We start from the raw sequence: 27,202 nt of genomic DNA on the forward strand, positions 1-27,202 counted from the left end.
AAAGAAAATTAAGCAGATAAGGGGCTGGAGTTGTTATTTAGGATAGCGTGGCTAGGGAGACTCCTGTGGGGAAATGACAATTGAGAAGAGGTTTGGTTGTTGAGAACAAAGATATGAAGGGAAAATATTCTAGCCTATATAAAGTTGTAGAAGTGGGAAGAAGTTTGGTTTGTTGGAAGAAAAGTAAGAAAGCATGTAACTGGAGTGCTACCTGGAAACAGAAAACAGAAAAAAAAATGGGAAAAGAAACACGGAAAACACCCTAAAAACTTGGGTAATGTTTTTCTTTTTTTTTTTCCAATTTATTTATTTTCAGAAAAACAGTATTCATTATTTTTTCACCACACCCAGTGCTCCATGCAAGCTGTGCCCTCTATAATACCCACCACCTGGTACCCCAACCTCCCACACCCCCGCCACTTCAAACCTCTCAGATTGTTTTTCAGAGTCCATAGTCTCTCATGGTTCACCTCCCCTTCCAATTTACCCAAAAGCACATACCCTCCCCAATGTCCATAACCCTACCCCCCTTCTCCCAACCCCCCTCCCCCCAGCAACCCACAGTCTGTTTTGTGAGATTAAGAGTCACTTATGGTTTGTCTCCCTCCCTATCCCTGATATGAGGAAGTGGTGATGCAACATGGGGGCTTAAGTGGGTAGGGTAATGTTTTTCTAAATCGACCGCGAAAACTGGCGTTGGACGCTGTGTGGCTGGTTTCCTAACTTCCTTCAGGCATTACCATCTAAGAAAGGCCTTCTGTAACTGTCCTTTTACAATTTCCAATGTTATCAGATTTTCCCACTCTTTTTCAATCATCGACCCTTTTCAAGTGTTTCAGAAAATTAGCATCTCAGAGAGGCCATCACTGACCACTCTTCAAAATCGTAATTCCCGTTGGCCCCCACCAGGCACTCTCAAACCCCACCCCCTTTCCTCTGCTTTTTCTCCCTAGTATTTATCACCAGATATATACATATATAGTAATTACTGTCCCCTCTCCCGAGTATGAAGAACCATGAGAAAATAGAAAATAAAGAACCATGAGAACTGGGATTTGGGTCCGTTTTAATTTCCGCAGCATTCCCAACATCTTCAATGCTTGACATACAGTTGGCACTCAATAAATGTATGTTGAATAAAAGGTAAGATGCTGTACGAACTAGTCTGAATTAAGCTTGTGAATCGACGTCAGGTTGGACTAATACCGCATTTCTCGCTCTCTGAAAAAGGCTTCAAGCAATCAGACTGTGACAATCTTCAGTTTCCAGAACCGGGAAAACTCAGGTTCCCACAGTGCCCAAAACGCGAAATTCTCGCCACAATTCAAAATGGCGGAGGAGGGTGGGGCCTGTCACATGGTGGGCGTCACAGCCGCGCTCCTTTTCCAGATCGCGGCCCGCCTTGCCGCGTCGTCTGCTGCCCCCTTCTTCCTCCCGCCGAGCCTTTTCGAGGAATCGCCTGGGATTGGCTAATAGGCTGGGAGTGGGGCTGCGGGGCCGAAACACCGCATCATCACTTCCTGTTGTGGGCAGTCGTTTCCTGTCGCTGCTTGGTAACAATGGGGAAGATAATGGCTGCCTGAGCAACGTCTCCGAGCAGGCGCTGGGCTAGAGGCGGGTCTCCACCAGCGACTCATCGGAGGCGGGCTTGAGAGCAGCTGCAGGGGAGGCGCGCAGGAGCCTCGGCGGCGGCGGCGGCGGCGGCGGCGGCGGCGGCGGCGGCGGCGGCCGAACCGACAGAGTCGGACCCGACACCAAAACCGAGTAAGTGAAGCCTTGGGAAATCCTCTTGAGAAATGGATGGAGAGCGAGGGGAGGACAGCGGCGCCGCGGCTGCCGCGTTCTCTCAAAATGGCCTGAGTGTCGTGTCGTGTCGGACGCTCAGTACCGCCTCCGGACCCCAGGCGCTGATTGCTGCAGGGGGCTCCGTGGCGTAGTCGCCGCTGCCATTTTAGTTGGGTGTATAGTCACAGTCTCTTGAAGAAGGGGAAGGAGGTGGGTAGTACTTCCTCTCCGTGGCGGTGCGAGCTAAAGTCAGGGCGCTCCACAGCCTTTAGAATTTGGGGGAGGCGATTTTTGAGTGTTGGCCTCAGGCGTGAGAATCTTTGATCGTCTCAGGTTTTTCTCTTGGGTTCTCTGGAGGCTTCCCTCGCTTCCCCATCCCCCTTTGATATGGCGGGCTTGGGTTGGGAAAAGGGGAAAAAATCAGGTTGCTCTAAGTCAGATGCTGGGAACTCTTGGGCCTTTAGATTTCCCAGGATTTGCAAAACCCCATTTTGAGCCCTTCTGCTGGGTACTATAAATTAGGCGCCCCCTGGGGCCACGATGACATCTTCCCTGAGGATCTGGGGCAACTGTGGTTTACTCCCTTACTCGAGTAACCCTGGCGTATCCTTTGCCAGATATCACTGCAAGGATCCCCCGAAAAGGCAGAGGAAAGCCATTGCGTGTTTGTTGTTTTTCCCTGGGTAAGGGTGGGAATTGGGCCAAATGATTTTCAACTTAATTTCTGTTTAATCCGGCAACAACCCAACCCCTCCCCCCTCAAAAGAAAAGCCTAAGGGTCTCGGCTTCTGCGGGCGGTACCTGCCACGTACGCCATAGCTTTAGTAACTAGTATTAACCGGTTGGGCTTCTGCTTCCTGAATACTCAGTCCCTTTTTGCCTTATGCTGATTAATTTCAAGATGGAGGAGACAGCCACGTTCCTTCCCTAGACAGTTTCCCCATACTTATTCCACAGGTTAGTCCGGGAATCTGAGGCCTAGCGGTCCTGTTATTTAGGTCATTCTTTTCGTTTGGGGGCAAGAGGAAGCATTTATATCAGGTTGTCATCCACCATTTGCAAGGTCCCACAATAATTTTGGTACAAATAAAGAGCCCGCATTTCCTGAATCAGAATTAACTGCAGTCGCTTTAGATGATTGAAGGGAGGAAGAAATAAATGTATTACTAGTCGTTTCTACCACTAGAATCACTTATTTGATTCTTCGAAATTAAAGACAATTACTCATATCGTCCTATTAGGTACATTATGTTCGTCCTGGATAACTTGAGACCAGGCAGGCACAATTATTGCCCCCCAAAAATCAGCTTTCTAGATTATAAAAATAAAGTACCCAGGAAGACCAATCCAAATAATTTTTAAACTATGGTTTTAGGAGACTGTTTGAAAAATATTTCATTCTTTAGCCCTAATGTCCTAGTGATCTTCTCATACTTTAGCTCCTGCCATAGGCTACTGTAATGTGCCAGATAAGTCCTTGAAAGTAACTATCAGAATCTGAAAATATTACTGGTCTGATAAGGAAAGGCCTATTTTAAGCAAGCTTATATTAAAAGGTAGATTGGCTTTCAGCCTTTAAAGGAAATCTTAAATCTTACACAAGATTCCTGGTTTCCTCTGACCTCCATCTCCCCAAATATCCTAATAGTAATATTAAATTAGGGGGTTATGGGGTGTGTAACTTAAAATATATAGGATGTTTTTTTAGGATGTGTCTATTTCATAGAAAATGTGTATCTTATGAAAGAGGAAGAATAATGGATTCTTTTTTTTTCTAGAGCAGAGAGTGAAGAAAACTAAAATCCAGTTTATTGTATTACAATACTATGTCATAACAGTCAGGTAATTTATTTTTTGTTGCGTCTCCTGATGATTTTTGTGTAGAATGCATGTTTAAAAATATTTATTCTGTTTTGCAGGCCCTGTAATTGGATGGGCTTATTTGATACATGTTTGTTGGTGTTGGGCATTCTTCATAATAAGAGTGGGTATTTTTTATTGGGATTCAAAGGGTAGTGTGTCTGAATAGCTGGAACTCCACTAGTGTTTTATCTGTGAATTTTCCCCTTCTAAAATAATGTATGAAGTTTACCAGTACGTGTATAGAACAGAAAGAACAAAATGGAAATTTGCTGCCTTAAGTCATTGTTGGGGTGGGATGGGTCTAAATAAATAGCATTTAAATGTTCATTGCATAACTAAATGAATATCAGTAGAACATCTTACAGGAATATAATCCTACATTATTTTGTTTGGTGTTCATTTTTTTCCTTCAAGATCCAGAAATTCATAATTGATAAAAAATACTCTGATATTAACTCCTTTCATCGTCATCATTTTATGGTAACCACATGATTTATTGTCTTAGCCAGGATGCTTTTAAGAGCGAAAAGGACATTATTAATAGTTATGCCTGGACAACAGGTGCAAACCTAGACTGCCCCAAGCAAACTGGGATGGAGTGAGTTAGCCTAAATTCAAAGCTAACTTGTATTGAATGCTTATGTACTGTGTCCTGTGCTTCACTTGCATGACTTTGTAATCCTCACAGCAAAGCCCCATGAGGATATTAACTATTTTACAGTTAACTGAAACTCCAAAGAGGTTAAGCAATTTGTCCTCAATTATATAGCTAATAAATGGTAGAGCCCCCATTTTAACCCAGATGTCTCTGATGCTGAAGTCACTAAACTTTTATGCCTCTAGACTTAATTGCTCTCTAATTAGATTGGAGATGGAAAGAAAATAAAGGTTGCAGTAAAAAAATCTACAGGTTATGTTGTATCAAAAACTTGTTCCCACTTAAAGAGAATCTGGTTTATGATGCAGGAGAGACTTTTTTAGCAATTACACTCTTCCCTTTTTTATGTCATGGCTTCTGTTTCAGCTATTACTGCTTGTGATATTATTTGACACACTTAATTTAAAACCACACATGGTTTTAAGAAATAGCTTAATGAAGTGATATCTAGAAAAGTTAGGCTGGTTGGATATATTCGTTGAGGTTAGTGAACATGTTGTAGGGACTTAGATAATACAGTAGGTCAAATGGGACATCTGTATCTATGGAATTACAATGTGTATATTACTTTCTGCATAGCCCTAGTAGATTGCAAAATAGAGCAAATCACTCACCAGCCTCTTCTGTCTTGATTTACCATAGAGTGGGTAACAAATTAGAAAGTGAACAGTCCTTTCTCAGATCCAGACCAGCAAGGTGCTAGAATTTTGGGCCACTGCCTAGGACATGTTTTGTTTTCTTTGTAAGTCTGCTTCCTTATCATCTCTGTATAACACAGAGATTTCCAAAACCTTATGGCCCATCAATTTAAAAAAATACCAGTTTACATAATCAATTGACGTTTTGATAACCAGCTTAAGAAGGTATTCTGTGTCTGTTTTTTCCTTCGTTGTTTTTTGCCGCCCTTGAATATGGAAATTTCCCAGATAATCAAACAGTTCATTTTTCCAGTCATCAATTGAAATTTTTTAAAATATGAAAATCTTGACGGTTTTGAATAGTTCAGGCATATGCTTGTGAACTTGTGATTTTGTTTCTGAAATACATAGTTGATCTTTTTGTTGTAGATTTTCTGACCCAGGACTTTAATTTCATCAGTCCTGATAGTACCTACATACATGTGAGACAAATATTTATAGACAGTTTGTGGTGTGTATGTAGATTTGTAGACTTTGTGCAGTAATTTCATGACTACAGATTGAGGTGCTCTTATAAGGTTTGCATGGTGATGAACAAGATACTTTGCAAGGAGGAGGAGATTTTTGTAGTCAATGTTTTAAACTTTCTTCAGAATGAAAAATGGTCTCTTTCCTTTTACTCTCCATTTAACTGTAGGGAAAAAGAAGTTAACTCTAATTATAATTTTCATTTTTTTATTGACACAAGTTCCTGTTAGTGTCAGTTACATCTAAGGTGACCATATTAATTTATCCATGCTGGAATGCTTTTGAGAGTGAAAGAGGGCCGTATTAATAATTACTGTTGGACAACAGGTGTAGATTGTTACTCTTCTGGACAAACTGGGGACATATGGTCATTTTTGTCATTTCTCTAAGAACACTGGTTCAGGAAGCACAGTTGTCAGCATGTTTGGTTCTGTAACACAAAATTGTTTTCCTCAAATATAAGTCATTTGTGTAGATAGTATTTTCTTTTTTGGTCAGGGGATTTTAATTTTAAGAATTTACTTCACTTACTAAAAAGTTAATATTTGATGGAAAGCTCATGTTCTTAAATTAAGATACTACCTTACCAAAATTGCCAGGAATCAGTGACTTTTTACATTAATAACTTTCTTCATAAACACATGAACATTTTGGGTTTTTGAGTCATTTTTTGACTTCTTGGGAATAATGAGAAGGCACAGTTGAGTTTGTGTGGATAAAACAAAAGTCTAATATTGTAGCTCAATAATGAACATGAAATGGGTATTCGAAGATTAAATTTACTGTCTAAAGTGCTTGCATGAATAGAAATGTCATCACAATGATTTCCTTTTTTAACCTAACTTATCCCTGTGAACTGGCACCATTTGGTTTGATCTCTGTCCTCTGATTTGTTGACATTCGTATTAATAATCTTTCGATTTAACTGTTTCTGAGGATTGTAATAGAACTGTTAGTGAGCTGCAAGTCAGTAGACTTCCTGCCAAGAGATTAGACACATGAGGGACATTTCTGAATCCTTTTTTTTTCTTGCTGTTCTTTTCAAGTGGTAGCAGTAGAAGAATATAAATTAGGCTAAAGTAACACTGCCAGGCAGATAATGTTTTATAATTTTGTATTGCTGTGATAGTATCAACAGTAGTAGAGGTCTTGGTAGCATCCTCTGACAGGCCAATATTGGAAATAATCAACAGATCGTGTGGGTGGTGACAGGTATCATGCCGTAGGTAAAGGCAGTGAAATAAACATCAACCCTGTCATGTTTTTTAGAGAGGGATGCTTTGTATTTGTTTTGAAAAATGTAAGATAGTCACAAAAGGGAGATAGAAGTGCGTAAGTGAAATGGTGGTGAGAAAAGCGCAGCTTTTTAAGCTTACATCCTAGTTACTCATGTTGTTTCTTTAGTTTTGTTTTTGACTTATTACCGTAATGTGACCTGGGTTATATTTTATTCATAGTCCAGATTCATAGAACTGGAAGGTACCTTATGGATGGTTTTATTCCAGTGCTCTTAATATCAATGATGATCCTGAGGCACACGAGGTTAAGTGAATTGACCAAATTTACATAGCTGGTTAATGTTACCAGCCAAGACTAGAACCCAGTGCCTCTTCTCTATATTTTCCTTTTCACAGAACTAAATTCCACCCCTTTTACTTTTATCCTTTTACTGATAGGATAAAAAAACTGTTTGGTTGTTAATCATTTTTTATCTGTTACAGATGCTAATATTTTAATTAAACGTTTTGCATGTGAAGAATTCTCAACACTTTTTGGTGACTACATACACAATGGTACTTTATATCCTGACCTCAAATTCAGTGGTTCTTTGTGATTTGACTTTTTTAAAAACTGCATGAGATATTTTTCATTTTGGCAGTGGTATTATTGAGCTTAGTGACAAGGATTGCATGTCATTAGTTTTCATTTATTCTCTGAAGTTCTTCATGAAGCTCTGTTGCAAGCAGAATGATACTTGTTCTTTTTCAGTATTTTTATACATTTTCTTTTTACACATTTTTATTTTGCTACTATGCTTTTTTTAATTGGCCTCTTCTGCTTTAGAACACTATTAAGTTTTGGAGCTTGTATGAGCACAAAAGATAAAAATGCTTAAGATGCTTTGGTAGTTAGTTGATACTGGTTACCTTGATTCCTCCCTCCCACTATACCTTTTTGTTTTTAAGAAGAGATTATTTATTCCAGAGTTAATAAATGGGGCTTATTATTAAATAGATATTCACACAAACATTTCATAAAAAATAAGTTTGATAATTTATTTTTATAAAATCTTTTAACAGTATATTTTGGTGCCTTCAGTTGTCTTCATTGGGTACTGTGATGCAGTATGCAGTATGTCTGTTGAGTATAATATGTGTGTACTTAGCACCATGTCTCCTGACCCATTAGTACTGGACAATGTTTTGTTTTGTTTTGTTTTAAGAATTTATTTATTTATTAAAGATAGAGCACAAGTGGGGGAGCAGCAGGCAGAGGGAAAAGCAGACTCCCCATTGACCAAGGAACCCAATGCAGGGCTTGATCCTAGAACCCTTTTCACCCTAATAAAACAAAATTTACATTTTTTGAAGTTTAGAGTACATGGTTGAAGAGAGTTAATGAAATACTTAAAACAGTGGTCAGAAACCTAGTAAGCTGCATAACTTATACTAATATATGGTAATGACTGTAGAAGAAATGGAGATCACTAACAGTGCTTTTAATCAAGGTGAATTAAATCTGTCCTAAATTCCCTGATTACAGAATAAACCCCAGGCTTGGTTTTCTTGCTGGCTTGTCCTCCTAGAGTTGAATTTACCTGACACAGTCACACATTCATTGGCCAAACGAGTAGTTTTTGAAATGACTGGCAAAATTTCTAATTTGGCTGTTCGTTTCCAGGAATGGATTTGGATATATTGGCACACAGTGCTCTGAAATAAATAAGGTTAGTAAAGTATGCTATTTTTTGTTTTTAAAACAAAAATACTAAAACTTGACTTACTTTAAAATAAGTCCTGCTTGGTTCATACTGCTTATAAAAGGTGCTTTGTTGTTTTAGAAGTTTTCATACCCAGAGTGAACATGGTATAAAAATCTCATAGTGAGGTTGATTACTTTAGACATGCCTATTGGGATTGAAGGGATGTGTTTTAAAGTCTATAGTTTTGGAATATTATGGGGAGGCAGTTGACTGGATTTGGAATTAGGAGACCTGGATTTAATTACTGGCTCTTTCTGCTTACTAGCCACCTGGCCTTTGGTAAATCAGTTTTTCTTCCTATACATCTGTTAGGTGCAAAATTGAGGTGATGTTCCTACTTCACAGGATTGTTGTGAGGATTAAATGGAATATAAGTGGAAGTGCTGTATGAATATATGGTGATGGGTATTTATAACTAGGGAAAGACCCAAGTGATTTAACAATTACATATTCTCTTAAATTGTTTTATTGGTAAGCTTTTCATAGGCATATTTAAGTTTTAAAGTGGCTGATGCTAATCATGCACGTAATCCAGAATTTCTGACTTACACACATGAATATTATACTTGAGAGTAAGATAACTAAGTAGATTTAAGATTTTCTCTTTTATGATGATAGAAGGAGCCCAGGAGTGTGGGAGTATCCTTCTTTCCTTTTACTAGTTAAACTGGAAATGTATTACAGTGTCCACCATTTTGGTGGACTCTAGAGACACATTTTGGTAACATAATTCTTTATTAAAGAATTCTTTATTAAAGTTTGATACCAGAATGGAGAGAGTTCTGTATTTGATCATTTGAATTATGGTGTCCTGGCATCTTTGTCATGCCATTAAAATGTTCATTTTCACTCACCAGTGTGATATTACATCTACCAGGGGCTGAACTTGTGATTTAGATTTACTGTATTTTTTCATTTTGTGCCACTTAGATAATAAGACCAAGTTCAGGGGTGGGGATAGGGGGTTATCTGTGTGTAAGATTATTTTACAAGGCATTTGAAAGCATTGCTTAACATTCTGGTTTTCTCCCCCCCCCCCACCAAAATGTAATTACTTCTAGTCCCGGGGAACTCTGCATGTGTTAACAGCCATAACTCACCCCTTAATGTCACCAAAGGGTAGAGGTAGAGCACTTGTCAGTGCTGAAATCTCTTGACCCCCATTCCCAGCCTAGGGGAAATGCAGAGTAAGGCAGAAAGGAAGCACATACAGGGGAGCAAATCAGATTTTTCTCTCCCTGTCCCCTAATCAACCACAAAAAAACCAAACTGCTTTTTTAATGGAAACCTATACCTTAGCAAAATACTGTGTGTTCTGTTTAATGAAACCTTGCTGGTCTGTTCACAGTTTTGAAATAAGTATGTTGCAGGGATGTTATGTGGGGAAATTCTTTTCCTTGATTTTCTCTGGTATGTAAGTATGAGAAGGGGGGAAAGGGTAGTGGGATGTGATTGTGTAAGTAATAGTAATTTGGATAATCATACGTTACTTTGTGAGTGTGTCTCATTGTTAAAAATCTTGAATTGGAAGGTAAAATTAAACGAAGATAGAAATTCTTCTTGCATGGAATCAATTAACCTCTAAGCTCACCAGGCAAGAGCTATTTAGGATTCAATGGTTCCTAAAATCACAGTGTCAGTAGGGTTTTGAATAGAGGTATAGTGGGTTTTTTTAATCTCTAACATGTAGGAAATGATAGAAATTCTAAAAGGTCAGGAATGAGTCTTGGAAGATTGGTGAGCATAGGAATCATCTATTCCATGTGTATTTGTAGAGTATTCAAAATTATTTTATTTTTTAAAAACTTAAAGAGGATGTAGAAGTTGTGGGTTTATAGATTGTGAACAGTATATTGGGAACACATTGAAATTCTTTCCATGTGTGTGTTTTCTCTACCTTTTAGTTGTTTTCAAAACTGTAAGGTAGAGATGTCGCTGATATAGCTGTGGAACTGAACTTTTGATTTTCTTTAATTTTAACTAAGTTAAATGAAAACTGAAGTAGTATATATTTTCTCATTAAATACAACTTTGTTGTTTTGATAGGACTACATTTTACTTTAACCATTGAAAATTTAGTATCCAACTTGAGATGTGCCATGAATATAAAATACACATTTCAAAGATTCAGTATTTTCAAAAAAGAAAATAAAACCTCTTGAGTTTTTTTATATTGATAACATGTCAAAATGATACTTTGGTTATGTTGGGTAAATAAGATTCATATTATTTCAAAAATAAAAAAGACCACATAAGGCACAAAGTGCCACTCTTAGTGGCACAAACCCTGTGTGAAGAGGTGGATGAAAAAGTTGCTATCTGAGCTAGTAATAGCTTCTTAGGAGGTAATATTTCATTGAAACTTAAAGGGTGAGTGAAATGGGGAGAGACTTAAGAAGGGGCTGAGGGAACAGGGTTTGTAGAAGTGTGAAGGTAGTAAATGACCAATTGTGTTGGAGGGTGGGGATGGAACAACTTAAGTAGATTGGTCTTGTCAAAGTGTTACAGCAAAATTGTGGTGCTGGAATACGTAGCTTAATAGGATCCTAGGCGCAGAGTAGACAACCAAGAGGCTTTCCCGTCCTTAATGACATTTTAGTCCAAAGGGTCTTTTGGTTCAAACTCCTACCTAATAAGGAATCTCCTCTTAATATCCAGCCTGTGCTTGAATATTTCCAGGGAATGGGTAGTTTGCCTGTTTCAGGAGGCTGGTGGCATCTCCATTTTTGGACAGTTTAATCATTAGACCATAGGATTAGAAGAACTATCTGCTTCCATAGTTCTTCAGCTAGTGGCCCTAGTTTGATTCTTTGGTTCTGCTTTCTTTCATGTTATTACTCTAAATATTTGACATTCATAATTGTGCCCATTTTTTGGCTTGTCTTCAGGCTAGACATCTCCAGGTAATTCAGCGTTTCCTTTATGCTGTTACCTGGCTCATCATCTTGGTTACTCTAGATCTGAACAACAGGTTGCAGTGGGTCTGTTACTCTTTTTATTTGAACACTGTGGTCTGTGAAAGCAGTATGGGTCTTTGTTAGGTTCCTTAGCCAGGTCAAACAGGCTTTTTATTGAGCTTTTTGTTAACTAAAAACCTTCAGGTCTTCTTCATGTGAGCTGCCTTTGTCACAAGAGTAGGTTTTCCCCTTACTCTGTACTCTTAAGATGGGTTATTTCAGCCTGATAATTCTTCATAAACTGTTCGGGATAGTGTATTTACCATCTTTTTGTTGATTTCAGCTCATCCTCACAATCCACTGAGAATTCAGAATATTATTTGTCATATGCATACATCTTCATTACTAACTCCCAGCTTTAAATTGCTGAGATTTGGTTAGCATGTCTGACATGGCTCTCTCTCTTTTTTTTTAAGATTTTATTTATTAATTTGACAGAGAGAAATCACAAGTAGACGGAGAGGCAGCCCGAGAGAGAGAGAGATAGGGAAGCAGGCTCCCCGCTGAGCAGAGAGCCCGATGCGGGACTCGATCCCAGGACCCTGAGATCATGACCCGAGCCGAAGGCAGCGGCTTAACCCACCGAGCCACCCAGGCGCCCCATGACATGGCTCTCTTTTAAATGCTAAAGACAGGACTGTTTGCAGGTTAACATTGCTCTATAATCTTTGAGGGTGGTATTTGACAGCTGTGAATCTGTTAAACTGTATTGTCTTCAGACTCTGCTACTCAGCTGAGATTCTAGGATCAGCAGTCCTTGGAGGATTATTTAAAATGCAGGTTCTCAGGCCCCATCTCAAATATACTGAATCAGAATCTGCATTTTAAGAAGATTTCCAGTTGATTCGTTTGTATGCTAAAGTTAGAGAAACACTGATATAGCCTCCATTTCTCTGTGACATTTAAGAATATATAATCTCACACTCTACAGAAATCAGGCCAGACTAGTCAGCAGTGTTATCGTCACACGTCCCTGTCAAAGAGGTTCTCAACCCTAATTGCCCAACAGAATTACCTGTGGATTTTTTTTAAGGTGTCATTTTTTTAAGATTTTATTTTATTTATACGACAGACAGAGATCACAAGTAGGTAGAGAGGGAGGGAAGCAGGCTCCCTGCTGAGCAGAGAGCCCGATGTGGGGCTTGATCCCAGGAACCTGGGATCATGACCTGAGCTGAAGGCAGAGGCTTTAACCCACTGAGCCAGCCAGGTGCCCCACCTATGGAATTTTTAAAAAATACTGCTATCTGACCAACCCCAGAGGTTTTCCAGGTGACTCTAATGTGTAAGCCAAGGTTGAGAACCGTCCCTCTGTCAAGCAGGTGAGATTAATTTGGCAGTGAACCCCACTTCTGATGAATACATTTTCTTCTACATGTTTGCAGTATATCTGATAGTCTGTTGCAGAATTTCCCTGGTTTATTGTCAGATTTTGCTGTGCTACAGTTTATAGACTCCGCTTTATTTGAAGATTTGATCATTTCTAAAATCTAGTATTTTTAGCATCGCTCCTGTGCTCTGATTTCTCAGAGGTTATCATTAGAAGTTTTGCAGTTTGGGGTCTTGATCCTCTCTTTGAGAAGTTTGTTTTTCCTCTCTTCCCAGTTGAAAGGTGATTTCTCCTCATTAAATAAAATGGAAACAAAACTGAAATTGAGTGCCTCTACTTTTCATCTTCTGTTAGTATACCATTTCCACCCCCCCAACTCAATACAAGACCCCTTTCTGATTTCAGAATATGTTTTTCTTTTCTTTCTTTCCTTTTATTATTATATTTTTCAAGGCCATTTTTTAAATCTCCCATATTTTTGCAAGTTTCTGTTCCACATGGGCTTTAACCTCCTTGACAACTATTCTTAAGACTTTGTGCCATTCTTAAAACAGTACTTAGTATGTATGTTTTCTGTTATCTTTGGCTCATGTCCTTCAAATATCAGCACTTAACAGACATTTTTGTCTTCTTTGAAGATTTATGTTTTGAAAGCCTTTCAACCCTATGGAGTTGTACTTTTTTATAAATTATTTTTAGGGCACCTGGGTAGCTCAGTTGGTTAAGTGTCCGGCTCTTGGTTTCAGCTCAGGTCATGGACTCAGGATCATGAGATGGAGCCTGCTTAAGATTCTTTCTCTCCCTCTCTCCCTTTCCCCCCAACACATGCTTGCTCTCTCTCAAAAAAATTATGATTTATTTTTAGAACTATTTACTGATCATTTACAAGCGGACATTGTCCTAACTTTCATGTTGTTAACTTTCACAATATTAAGTGTTTCAGAATATTGGCAAATGTTACTGGTGCTTTTATTTGGTATGCAAAATTATGGCTGTAGTTTCTTTTTCCTTTGAGCTTTTCTGTATTTTAAGTTAGCTGCTTACTGTTCCCAATACCAAATTGTATTCCTTAACTACATATGGGAAGTTTGGCTTCCTTTGTTTCTTTTCATTTCCTGGCCTATATAACTTCAAGCTGTTGATTTCCAATTCTTAAAGTTTCAGGTTAAAAAAAACCAAACAGTTAGAGAAGCTTCTTTGTCTTTTGTTTTTTCACTATCTGAAAGAGGGTTTGTTTTTATTTTTCCCTTTAGTTGAATTAGGAATAGCCAGATACTTTATGTGTTGTGTGTGGGATTAAATCTTAGTATCAATATAGATTACCTCTTTCACAAATCAGATTTTCATATGTTCATGTACTTAACTTTTATTTTTTCCAGTGTGAACTTAAGGTCAGTCTGGGGTTGGAAGGAAAAGAATTAGAGGATGAAAGTTTTTGTTTGGAGTCTTATTGCTTACTACCACTGTTTATCACTGGAGTGGTTAATTGAGAGTAATAGAAAAGCCAGGTAGTTATTTGTTGTTTTGCTTTGCTGATTAAAAAGCAAAATTGAGCATATTACATAGTTATTTAGATAGGGAGAGAAGCCCAAATTTCTACAAAAGTTTTTTTTTATTAAATTCGAAAGGTAATAGTAATAATAATGGATTAGTGGTCTAATAACGTGAAGAATGGCATTCTTTTTTGGAGGGATAACATTTTGCGTAATTAGGGCTAAATGTAGTACTCCTTAAAATTATTGGCAGATGTTCATTCATCTATTGTTACTGACTTGAAGTGAGATTTTCCATATTTTGTTTTTTATAATGTCTTCACACATACAGGTACAAGAAAATCTTGGAGATATTGCAGGTTCAGTTCCAGACTAACATAATCCAGCAAATATTACAACACAACAAGTCAAATGAATTTTTTGGTTTCCAAGAGCATGTAAAAGTTACATTTACACTGTACTGTAGTCTGTTCAGTGTGCAGTAGCATTATGCCTAAAATAATGCATAGCTTAATTTAAAAATCCTTTATTGCTAAAAAGTGCTAACCATCCCTTGAGCTTTCAGTGAGCAGTAATGTTTGCTGGTAGTTTCTTGCCTCAACATTGGCTACATCTTCTGTATCAGCACTTGCCCTTTCACCTTGCACTTCTTTGTTACGGAGATGACTTCTTTCCTTAAACATCATGAACCAACCTTCAGACTTTCCTTGTGCAGCCTCCTTGTCTCTCAGCCTTCATAGAGTTGAGGAGAGTTAGGGCCTTGCTCTGGATTAGGCTTTGGCTTAAGGGAATGTTGGAGCTGGCTTGATATTTTGTCCAGATGACTTAAACTTTCTCCGTATCAGCAAAAAGGCTGTTGAGCTTTCTTACCATTCATCTATTCACTGGAGTGAATTTTAATTTTCATTTCCTTCAAGAACTTTTCATTTGCATCCACAATTTGCCTGTTTGGCACAAGAGGCCTAGCTTATGGCTTATCATGGCTTTTAACATGGCTTCCTCACTAAGCTTGATCATTTCTAGGTTTTGTTTTAAAGTGAGAGCCGTGTGACTTTTCATTTGTATACTTAAAGGCCATTGTAGGCTTATTGGCCTAATTTCAATATTGTGTCTCAGGGAATAGGGAAGCCCAAGAAAACGGGGAGAGTCGGGGGAACAGGTGGTTGATGGTGTAGTCAAAACACACACATTTATCTGTTAACTTTGCTGTCCTGTATTGGTATGGTGCATTGCACCCCAAAACAATTCCAACATTAAAGATTGCTGATCACAGATCACCATAACAAATATAATAATGATGAAAAGTTGGAAATACTGCAAGAATTAACCAAAATAGGAGGCAGAGATAGGAAGTGAGCTAATGCTGCTAAAGAAATAGCACCAGCAGACTTGCTCCATGCCAGGTTGTCACAAACCTTTCGATTTATTAAAAAACACAGTATCTGTGAAGTGCAACAAAATACAGTATGCCTACATTGCTGTCTAATCAATCCACAAGCATAAATTAATGAAGCATATTTATCCCTTAGAGAAGGCATTTATAGAATTCATTTGATACTTACCTTTTAGCATATCATTACACAGCAGAGTTGTCTGTCACTTTCAGTTGAAGGTTAGGTGGAAGCCCCTCAGATGGATGGTTAGATGGATTTTGAAATAAGGTAGTGTTCTTTGTACTTGCAGTAAGGTCCAGAAAAGTTCTTCTGGAGCTGTAATTCATGCTTAGAAAATAAATCTGCTACAAATTTGTATGGAAACAGAGCTCTCGTTTCTTTGATAGCATAAGAAGTGCATGAAGCATCTTGTTTGACATGATTCCAGTGTCAGTTGTTGCTGAAACGATTTTAGTCAGTTTTGCATGTCAGCACTGTTAACAAGTAGTAGGACAAGTTAGGATATTCAGCTTCTTTTTCTGACAAAAAATTCAGAGAGCTGATGATGGTAAAGTTCACAATAATGCAGTTCACCATTAACGCTGCTGGTTCAGCAATATAATAGATTCAAATAGTTTCTACAGGCTACCTGCTGATGCATAATATAAGGAATACACATAGACTCGAAGCACTTTACATTTTCATAGGCTTCAGAAATTTGTCCAGCTTGTCTTTTCTGCTCTACACCTACGTGTACCGCCATTTCAGTTCTAATACATCTTAGCAGATTCCACTTCAAACTGCTTAGTGTTTTCTCAACTTTGTTAAAATATTACCTGTAGCTGCTCCAAGCAGACTATTTGTAGAGGCTACCTCTGTAGTTACTTCAAACTACTTGAGTAATAAACACTTGACTCCTTGAATAAACAACTGAATAGTATCACTTACATTTGTCGACTCATCAAGGCCCAAGAAAAACCACTCAGAATCATTTGCTGTCTCATTTTTCAATTGATTATGACATCTGAGTATCCTTGAATTTTTGAGCAACTCTACTCCCCAAAAAGCTAATAATCTTAAAGATCTTTGGACACATTTCTCTAGCTTCTGAAATCAAGCACAGTTTAATTAACTCACCATCAATAATATAGCTTTTTTTGCTTAGCTAACAAGCCACTTGGAGACTTACTCTGGTTGAAGCCTTGTTTTTTATTCTTGTGAGAAAATATTTGGTGATGAGATATTTAGTTTTAAATTTTCCAGTTTTTCAGACTACAGCTTTAGCTGTGAGTTGGGAACATGGTGAGGAATGCTTGGTCTGATAGTATGAACGTGTATTTTCTTTTAACACAGTTAAATAGTGCCATTGCATAATGAATTCAGTCTGTTCATCTCACAACAAAATAACCCATACCCTACTATGCCTTTGAGGGTGACATTCGAAGTGCACTTTTACTTCATTTGAAATGAGAACGTATTGGTGACTTCTTAAAATGTCACAGTATGGTGTACGCATGGCACTTGAAATGCTGTCAGTTTACATCACTGCAGCTTAGAAGGTACAGATCATCACCGATGCAAAGCAGTGGGAGGGCCACATTCAGTCTCTCACATCTACTTGGCTTTGCTGTTGAGGCAGAACAGCAGTCACAGACAATATGTAAGTGAAGCTGTATGTATTGTAATAAAACTTGTTGAACATTGAAATTTGAATTTCATGTACTTTTTAGACATCACAAAACATCACCTCCCTTTTGTTAAAAAAAAAAACCCAAAAACCAAAAAAAAACCAAAAAGCAATCTTTAAAAGTGTAAAAAAATCATTCTTAGATCTCAAGGAAAATATAGGCACCAGGGCTGATTTTGGCCCATGGTCCATAGCTTGCTTTAATTCCTGACCTCCTTTTTTCCTAACATAACAGGGCTTTTTCAGGAGTTTTTCTTCTATGAAATTTTATTCATATGAGGTCTTAAAATTCACATCTTGACCTGCATTCTGGGTTTTCACATAATTAAAAGTGTTCTACAGAACACATGCTTACTTTTGTTTTCAAGATTCATCTCCTTTCTCCTTATAGATTATTTTCCACTTGTTCATCAAGATGGAAAGCTCAGATTCTAACGATAAAGGAAGTGGTGATCAGTCTGCAGCACAGCGCAGAAGTCAGATGGACCGATTGGATCGGGAAGAAGCTTTCTATCAATTTGTAAATAACCTGAGTGAAGAAGATTATAGACTTATGAGGGATAACAATTTGCTAGGCACCCCAGGTATGCGATGTGTAAAGATTTATATATGTAAATTGCTGATCTTTTTTTTTTTAACTTGTTTTAAAAATCTGTCTCTTCAGCCGTTACGAAGTGTCATTTTAATACAGGGGATGTAGAATGACATTTATTGTTGTACATAACTGCCTCATTCTGTTCACTCCTATTTGGAATTATCCTATATGACATTTTTTAGTTAGGATTTACATTATGAATTTATAGTGAGCTGGCTGAAAAAGTGGAGCTGAACAATATTTTAACTAGCTTCATTTAATTTACTAGAGATAAATTTAAATGTGGAAGAGCTAATGAGAATGTTGATTCCTAGGACAAGCTTTTTTTTGGGGGGGGGGGTCGTCTCTGATTCCCAGATTTTGTTCCAGTTGTAGTCCTCCAAAGCTGTCCTTGGGTAAATTTGTCAATTCAGAACTTCGTGTTTGGTTATTCTCTTTTGCCCAGTTAGGTCTCATTTGATCCTAATTAAAATTCATGATCTATGGTGCTCCTCATTTCTATTTAATTCTAACCTTTGCGTTATTGTTTAAATTTTGAAAGGTAAGGTGTTAGCATGACTTTTAGAAGAGGGAGCGCATTTTTAGCCAGCAGTACCAGACTTGAATTAGAATGCCTGAGTTGGTATTCTGGCCCTGTCATTTATTAATACAGCAGTCTCTCGCTTAGTCTCAGTTTCCTTGTTTTAAAATGCAGATGATATCTACCTCCCAGAGTTTCAGTTTGAAAGAATGAGAAATCGCATGCAAAAACATTAAGTGAACTGGAAAGAAACTTGCATAAATTGCCATGTCATGCCCCCAAAGAAGTAAATTTTACCAACGTTCCTAGTCTTTGGTTTTCATCTCCGTTTTTATTTGTAATTTGGCACACATTTCTAAACTATTTTCAGGTGAAAGTACTGAGGAAGAGTTGCTGAGAAGACTACAACAAATTAAAGAGGGCCCACCACCACAAAACTCAGATGAAAACAGAGGTATATTTTGCCTTGGGGGGTGGGTAGAGGATGGAACAGATAAGGAACTCCAGGAAAGGTCAGCTGAAGATTATCCAGAAACATCACGGATTAATTTAGTACTAAGAAACTGTTAACAAAAAGGGAACTGGCATTTTCTTGGTATTTGGTGAGAATGTCAACATGTTTTTTTTTCTGCTTCACCTTTGGGTTTGTATTTAATTGAGACATAGTGAGAAATGGCCTATTTAAATATGCTGGTTATTTTCTTGATTTTGCACCTCTGCTGAAATTTCCTCTCACCTACCAAATTACTTCTTCCTTACAAACATGTGCATTTTCTACCAGCAGAAAGAAATGCTGTATTCTCTAACCTGGTGGCTCTCAATGGGTTATATGCCCACCCCACCCCCGCCCAGGAGACGCTGGCAATATCTGGAGACACTTTTGGCTATTGTCACAGCTCAGGGTTTGCTATGAGCATCTAGTGGGTGGAGGTCAGGGATCCTGCCAAACACCCTAACATCCTAAAATTCACAGCAGCACAGCCCCCACGACAGAGAATTGCCTGGCTCAAAATGTAAATAGTGCCACTGTTGAGAAACCCTGCTTTTAATTTTAAGTAGGATTATAGGGAATTTGACTGTCTGACATAGAGGCTATAATAACAGTTTGGTTCTGGAGCATGCCATTATATGCACCATGCTAGGTTCAGACTATTCATTTTTTATCTGGTCTCCAATTTCATGTTAATTTAAAATCTTGGTAATACAAAGATTTCCTGAAATACTTTGGAACCAGTAGACCCTGTTTATATTTTTGCAATGGCTGCAGTAGTTTTATATTTTAAAAGACCTGTATTATCAAAGGCACTTAAGTCAAGATCCTAGAGGAAATGTAGACTAACGAAAATGCGAAAAAACGTGACTTGAACAAAAATACTAGCCCTGTACCCTAACGAATGTTTACCTTGTTTGGTTAATGTTTTTGATAGTAGACTGAAAAATGTCTTCTGACAGTCCATGGTGGTCTCCTAGGCTCTGTATATGATAAAGTTCTGAAAATAGACTTCCTCCAGAATACCTTTTAAAAAAACTTTCTCTGAATTTCTCTAGGATTAGCTTGCTTTTTCAAAATGGAATTGAAACATTCTTGCCTTTACTTGCAAATCTGTGTAGTGTAGTTCACAAAAATCTTTAAATGTGAGGTCTGTTCAGAATCTTTGCTGTTTTTTAACACAGTTTCAGAGCACTATTACATGATTTTCCTAATTTTAGTAGTTCCTTTTTCTCCCTCTCCCCTCCCTGTTTTAAAAACAGGTGGAGACTCTTCAGATGATGTGTCCAATGGTGACTCTATAATAGACTGGCTTAACTCCGTCAGACAAACTGGAAATACAACAAGAAGTGGTCAAAGAGGAAACCAATCTTGGAGAGCAGTGAGCCGGACTAACCCAAACAGTGGTGATTTCAGATTCAGTTTAGAGATCAACGTTAACCGTAATAATGGGAGCCAAAATCCAGAGAATGAAAATGAGCCATCTGCAAGACGTTCTGGTGGAGAAAATACAGACAACAGCAGCCAAAGGCAGGTGGAAAATCCACGATCTGAATCAACATCTGCAAGGCCATCTAGATCAGAACGAAATTCAACTGAGGCATTAATGGGAGAAGTCGCACCCACCAGAGGTCAGAGAAGGGCAAGAAGCAGGAGCCCAGACCATCGGAGAACCCGAGCGAGAGCTGAAAGAAGTAGGTCACCTCTGCATCCAATGAGTGAAATTCCACGGAGATCTCATCATAGCATCTCATCTCAGACTTTTGAGCATCCTTTGGTAAATGAGACTGAGGGAAGTTCTAGAACCCGACACCATGTGACATTGAGACAGCAAATAAGTGGACCTGATTTGCTAAGTAGAGGTCTTTTTGCAGCTTCTGGAACAAGAAATGCCTCACAAGGAGCAGGTTCTTCAGACACAACCAGCAGTGGTGAATCTGCAGGATCAGGACAGAGACCTCCAACCATAGTCCTTGATCTGCAAGTAAGAAGAGTTCGTCCTGGAGAGTACCGGCAGAGAGATAGCATAGCTAGCAGAACTCGATCAAGGTCTCAGACGCCAAACAATACTGTCACTTATGAAAGTGAACGAGGAGGTTTTAGGCGTACATTTTCACGTTCCGAACGGGCGGGTGTGAGAACCTATGTCAGTACCATCAGAATTCCAATTCGTAGAATCTTAAATACTGGTTTAAGTGAGACTACATCTGTTGCAATTCAGACCATGTTAAGGCAGATAATGACAGGTTTTGGTGAGTTAAGCTACTTTATGTACAGTGATAGTGATTCCGAGCCCAGTGGCTCAGTCTCAAGTCGAAATGTGGAAAGGGCAGAGTCACGGAATGGAAGAGGGGGTTCTGGTGGTAGTAGCAGTTCTGGTTCCAGTTCCAGTTCAAGTTCCAGTTCCAGTTCCAGTTCCAGTTCTAGTTCCAGTTCCAGTCCTAGTTCCAGTTCCAGTGGTGAAAGTTCAGAGACTAGCTCAGAGGTGTTTGAAGGCAGTAATGAAGGAAGCTCATCATCAGGCTCATCAGGTGCCAGACGAGAGGGTCGACACAGGGCCCCAGTAACATTTGATGAAAGTGGCTCTTTGCCCTTCCTTAGTCTGGCTCAGTTTTTCCTCTTAAATGAGGATGATGATGACCAGCCTAGAGGACTCACCAAAGAACAGATTGACAACTTGGCAATGAGAAGTTTTGGTGAAAACGATGCATTAAAAACCTGTAGTGTTTGCATTACAGAATACACAGAAGGCAACAAACTTCGTAAACTACCTTGTTCCCATGAGTACCATGTCCACTGCATCGATCGCTGGTTGTCTGAGAATTCTACCTGTCCTATTTGCCGCAGAGCAGTGTTAGCTTCTGGTAACAGAGAAAGTGTTGTGTAATTAAGTTCTGAACTCCCAGCTATGTAGCTGGTACTGTGATGGGCAAACAGGAATCACTTGCTTTCTGCCCACTTTTTGAGTGGTGCTTAAATGTAAAGTAGCAACCTGAATTGAGTCATTGCTTTCTGAGTGAATCATTGTCCTTTTTCCAGTTTCTGTTCCAGAATAAAAGGAAATATTTAAAAAGCAACGTTTTAGGACATAAAAATCTGATTTCAGTACCAGTAATTGATATTACTGATGATTTGTCATATATGCTTATCAGTTTCTCCTTTGTTATCTTTTTAAAGATCTGCCTTAGCAATGGCTCTTTATCCATTTCATGTTGATCTTTAACGTTTCCCACACCATAGGAGAGGGGCAAAGGAAACTGCCAGTTTAGACTAAGTTACAGTACATGTTTCATAAATGATTGCTTAAAGCTATACCATTCCCAGTTATTAGTTGGCACAAATTCAGCTAAATGCTGAATATCATTTGTTCACCTTTCAGATGAGGTGATATTGGACGTCAGTGTAAATAACACTAAGGTTAGGATCTTCTAAGTGTATAACTGTCTCCTAAGCCCATCACTGTGGCACACTGTAGAGTGAGCTTATAGTTTAATTGAGATATTTATCTTGTGGAAATATTAAAAAGCCTATGCTTGTGTAAGTGAAAAATCACATTCATTTGTTTAAAAATGTAAAGCTATTTTGTAGAGGCTCAGTACTTTTCCAATGCACTGTTGTATTAATGCATTAAAAATTGTAAAGTACCATGCTTAGAAATGAAAAAAAACTGCTTTTTGTGAGCCAAGATAGTAACACACACACACACACACACACACACACCCCAAACAAAGTACAAAGCTGCTTTTCTAAGTGTGTAGATGTCAAGAGCAGAACATATCTAGTATTTAATGTATGTGAACAGCTACTGTGACATGCAAAGGAAAGGACAGTGTGCAGAATTGAGCTGCATTACCAATAGAAACTTGGTATTTTAACTTGGATTTAAGCAGGAAATGAAAGATGGGAGGAGTCAAGAAAACTGCTCTGAAAAATTTAAAATTTTTATGAAGACAGTAATCATACAGACGGGAACTGGTTTCATATGGTGAGGTCCTTGACACAGTATTCTGCTTGAGCTGATGAAGTAGATTAATGAATTTGGTAGAGTTTTGGTTAAAAACAAGAAACCACTACCACCTAGCACAAGTTACATTGATGTTTTCACAAGTCTGCTCCTCAGAAAAGGAAAAAGGGAAGGTGGAGGAAAGAGACTATAAACCACTTTTAGCATTATAAGAATCGAAGTTGGTACAGATGTGTGTACTAATAGGAAAGTGTCAAATTTGCGTTCTTTTCGAGATTTGTCATTTAAGGTACCAGTGCACACTTGTTAATACTTCATTACTCTTAACACAGACCTAACATCTCACATTTAAAGGCCAATTGAAGAATTAAGGGATGTTCATCCTTTGTTGAAAATGAATCATGTTGGGTCATTTAAGATTCACATTTTAATTGTGCTGCGCATGTTTGAAGATGAGGCTGCTGACTCACAATCTATGGGACATGCGTTTTGTGGTGTTGCCTTAGTTAATGAGATTAGGTTTGTGAAGAACCCCAGTGTATTCATGCTGAATTTCTCTTGAGGCCAGTTGGGGTTAGGATTTAGTCTGAATGTGGAGGACTTGTTTATCTGGGAGAAGATAGTGGGCCCAAAGAGGAATTGCACACATCCTTGGTCTTTAAAGTGAAAACTACCCATGTATGTCAGATACTGTACAAATTAAACAGGTCTGCTTCAGGAGTTAGCTGGCTACCTTAACTGCTATCAACTTAGCTGTAAAGGTTATTTCAAAGCTCATTCTTATATGTTTTCCTTTGGCTTTCACTCCTACCTAAGTATCAAGGAGATTAACTTGTAAATATGATAGTTGTTTACTAAGGATATGTACTGCTCTTGCAAGGAAATAATGTCCAAACAAAGCTTCACTTATTTTTTTTAATATAAGCAGATTTCACTGTTTATGGCGCTTATGTAATACATTTTATCTTTTTAAAAAAATTGTCCATGTAAAAGTCAGGATTCCTTTATATTTGTGAGCCTCCTTGTCTCCTTTCCTAAGGGTGTAATCTGCGATTTTCCAGATCTGCAGGGTAGTCCTGATAGGCTAAAAACCCATTTTCCTCTTGGTATAAAACGTCCCATTATAAGGGTGTTCATTTTAAATAGTTGAAAAAGAACTGCAGCACATTCTAAGCATAAAAGAAAGTTATTGACAACAGGTACCTCCCTAACCTCCCAAGATGTATTACTCCTTTGTGAAGTATTAAAGTAAGAGGTAATTCATGCAGAATGCTGGTTATGAATGTAGATATTGAAGCTATTCATAAACACTGGAAATAGGATTTTAAGTTTTTAGCCTTCAGTGGAATGCACATACTGGACATGTGCATGTGGACACCTTTTTCAATAGCACTCACTGATTCCCATTGGATTGTGTAGAATGGATACAAATATTTTAGTGGAATTTGCTACTTAATTTTTATTTTGTACAAGGTCCATGACTGTATTTATTAGTGTTGTGGACATTGAAGACAATGTCATTCATAGGTGTCTGGTGTACAGTGGAGAGCAAGAGTCTTTTTTTTTCCCCACCAGCATCCAAAACGCCTATTCTCTTGAGGCAGCATTTTCTTGCAAAAGACTTTACATTTCATTTTGTATCTTTGCACTTTTTCTTTATTACAGAAAGGTTCTGTCTTGAAGACCTAGTTTGAACTTCATGCAGTTAATAGGAACAAGAAAAAACAATGTTGGGAAATCACATTGTTCAAAGCATAGGGAAAAATACTAAAAACTGAGTTTCCTTGAGTATTTCAGATATTTTTAAAAATTCACTTACTGGTATGAAGCATTTGAGGTGTTATGTCCGTTTAACTCCAAGCAGCTGACAAGGTTGAGGTTTATTAATACTTAAAACAGAATTGAGCAAGTTAGGTTTAAAGTGTGCAGACTTTATAGCAACACTAGAAGATGAGCCATGTTGTTCATTTGGAATATTTGCCCTAAAAAGAACACATTAGTTATACCTCAGTGGTGTTAATGGTTAATGAGGTGGGGATTGAGAGATCACATTAGTGTTGGAAGTGTAGGAAATTATCAGTTGTACAGTTAACAAAGTTTAGTACTGGGATTTTGTATGTGTGATGGTGTGTGTATGTCTGCCTGTGTTCATAGGCACGCGTACACACACACACACACACACACACACACACGTGATCTCTAAAAACATGATTGTTGCGTTTATCCAGACTTTAAGATTAGGAAACTGCTTAGCTGTAAGTGTTACCTCAAGTAATTTTTACCCCCCTTGGGAAAACATGTCCTTTCTGTGCCAAGTGTTCTCATGTCAGTGTCTCAGATTGTATTTATGAAGGGTTTTCACTTAATATGTTTTTTTTTAACTTAACCACCTGCTTCCCAAATGTCCATGACTTGAAATGGGTCAAGCGTCAGTCATGACATTCAGTCAGTTCCCAAAATACCCATGTGATAGGGAGGTGAATGTTGGAAAATGCCTCTTAAAGGCCATTTTTACCGCTTGCTAGAATGCAGTGGCACCTTGTGGTGGTTGTTGATACTTTTCTTTTAAAAATGGAGGGTATTCCCCCTCCAACCCTTTTTATTCTCCTTTGTTCTTTTGCGAACACAAATTATTAGTGATTTGCCTTGGGTTTTTAAAGTTTTACCTTACTGGCTTCCCTATCAGATGTATTACCAACCTTAAGTACATAGAAGCCACGTTTGCAGGGCACTTTTATTCTTTTCTTGTAAAACTGTGCTGATTGCTACTTTCTAAAGTATTCTGTACCTTAGTGATGAGATTGATAAGGCACATAGGAAGGTGTCAGGCATTTTTTTTTTACCCTTAAGAATAATAATTCTAATATATGTTTAATAATAGTGTTGTAATTCATGGAGTTAAATAGTAAATTACATGCTTTTGGAAAGCATTCGAAAATGTAAATCAACAAAAATAATATGCTTCATTTGGAAAGTTAAAGTGCAGGGTCCAAGGAACAAGTATTTCATTTATTTTGAAATTGGAGTTTTAGTAAGCAACTAAGAAATAGATAGGAGTTGAGTACTTGCCCTTTAAAAGTTTTAGCATTTTGAATTTGAGTTCTTAACTGGAACATTTCTAAAATACTATAATATTCCCAACAGCTGAGTGATCTCATTTGATTTAATAACTCCACTCTGTATTTAAAATACAGCGCAGAATAGAGCTGTTATTGAAGTGTTCAGACTTTCAAGGGATAACAGTTGGTGTCAGTTTTAGGATTATTTTCATGTCTCTATAGGTGTTTTCATTTGAATTTGAAGGAAACAAACACTCTCAAATACAATTATAGTGAGATAACTAGGTTTTGATTAGGATTTGTTTACTAAAGACCCACAGGCTGCTTTATAGTCACCTGGGTTGAGTGATAACCTTAAATACATGAAATGAAAGTGAACCCCACCATACCACTGTGCCTCGTTATTTCAGGGTTCCTCTCAGTTCCTGATCTTGCAGATTTATTCCAATACCAAGGTATGGTTGAACCAGCTGCCCAGCCTTAACTCTGTTTAGTGCGCCTCTGCTAACATTCTTTTATCTGATTGATTTGTATGTGTTTTTACTGTCTGATGTTTGGATTTTTACCTCTTGTTAGCTCCATTCGTCCCTGGTGCTGCTTTTAAAGATATAGGGCCATGTGATCAGGTATCAAATTGAGTAGGTACGCAGTTGGCCTGGTTGTGTATCTGTGCCTGTTTTATCTTCTCCCGGGAAGAGCTGCTTTGGTATAGATGTTTACTTGGATTCATATATAAAGAAGTGGGCAGCAGTCTTAGAAAGTTTTCTGAAGCCAAAAGAACCTGAAGGGATTTGGAGGGGGGATAGTAACAAAAGCTGCCTTTATGTCTTTGAACATGAAGCACATAAATGTATGTTCTGTAAAGACTAAAGTGATTGTTATACCAGGGCTTCCTGACCTCTGGGAGAGACTTTCAAAAAAGCAGAGAGGAGCACAAAGTGAAGTGAATTTGGTCGGCTTGCTTTACCTGGTTTCTCATTTTCTTTCAATTTAAATCTGAACATAACCCCCTTCTCCAATATCTACCCAGAAGACTCCTGGTTGGGAAGCCCTGTATTAAATTTTGAGAATGTACCCAGTTTCCTTTTTTTTTTGTACAGTGCTTTATACCTGCTAAAAATTAAATTGTTTAATGCAAAACAAGACCTTGAAAGGTCAGTCATATTAAAGCTGGTTTGATTATTAATAGTTACCTTTTAGGAAGAAGCTTTTTCCCTATGTAAGATGTCATACTGCAGATTTAAAATATAGACTACCAATAAAATGCATGAAGTGATCA

At 38.1% G+C, this 27,202-nt stretch overlaps 1 protein-coding gene across 4 annotated transcripts; it reads left to right on the plus strand.

Annotated features, from left to right (window-relative positions):
* The first annotated feature begins 1,701 nt into the window (after window positions 1-1,701).
* Window positions 1,702-27,202, plus strand: RLIM (ring finger protein, LIM domain interacting). 4 transcript variants are annotated; one of them, XM_044235669.1, is made up of 6 exons: window positions 1,702-1,764; window positions 3,564-3,627; window positions 8,374-8,419; window positions 17,687-17,879; window positions 18,781-18,864; window positions 20,163-27,202. In XM_044235669.1, the coding sequence occupies exons 4-6, from the start codon at window positions 17,711-17,713 to the stop codon at window positions 21,785-21,787; spliced, it is 1,878 nt and encodes a 625-aa protein (XP_044091604.1). In that variant the 5' UTR covers window positions 1,702-1,764; window positions 3,564-3,627; window positions 8,374-8,419; window positions 17,687-17,710; the 3' UTR covers window positions 21,788-27,202. The 4 variants fall into 4 exon arrangements, with proteins under 4 accessions (XP_044091604.1, XP_044091606.1, XP_044091605.1 ...); XM_044235671.1 differs by lacking the exon at window positions 8,374-8,419; XM_044235672.1 differs by lacking the exons at window positions 1,702-1,764; window positions 8,374-8,419 and adding an exon at window positions 1,977-1,995.

The sequence above is a fragment of the Neovison vison genome, chromosome X (genome assembly GCF_020171115.1).
Source record: "Neovison vison isolate M4711 chromosome X, ASM_NN_V1, whole genome shotgun sequence".
Lineage (NCBI taxonomy): Eukaryota > Metazoa > Chordata > Mammalia > Carnivora > Mustelidae > Neogale > Neogale vison.

Coding starts and splice junctions, on each gene's coding strand:
- RLIM (XM_044235669.1), top strand. CDS start 17,711: ATGGAAAGCTCAGATTCTAACGATAAAGGAAGTGGTGATCAGTCTGCA. Junction 17,880..18,780: donor CAATTTGCTAGGCACCCCAG/GTATGCGATGTG, acceptor AACTATTTTCAG/GTGAAAGTACTGAGGAAGAG. Junction 18,865..20,162: donor AAACTCAGATGAAAACAGAG/GTATATTTTGCC, acceptor TTTTAAAAACAG/GTGGAGACTCTTCAGATGAT.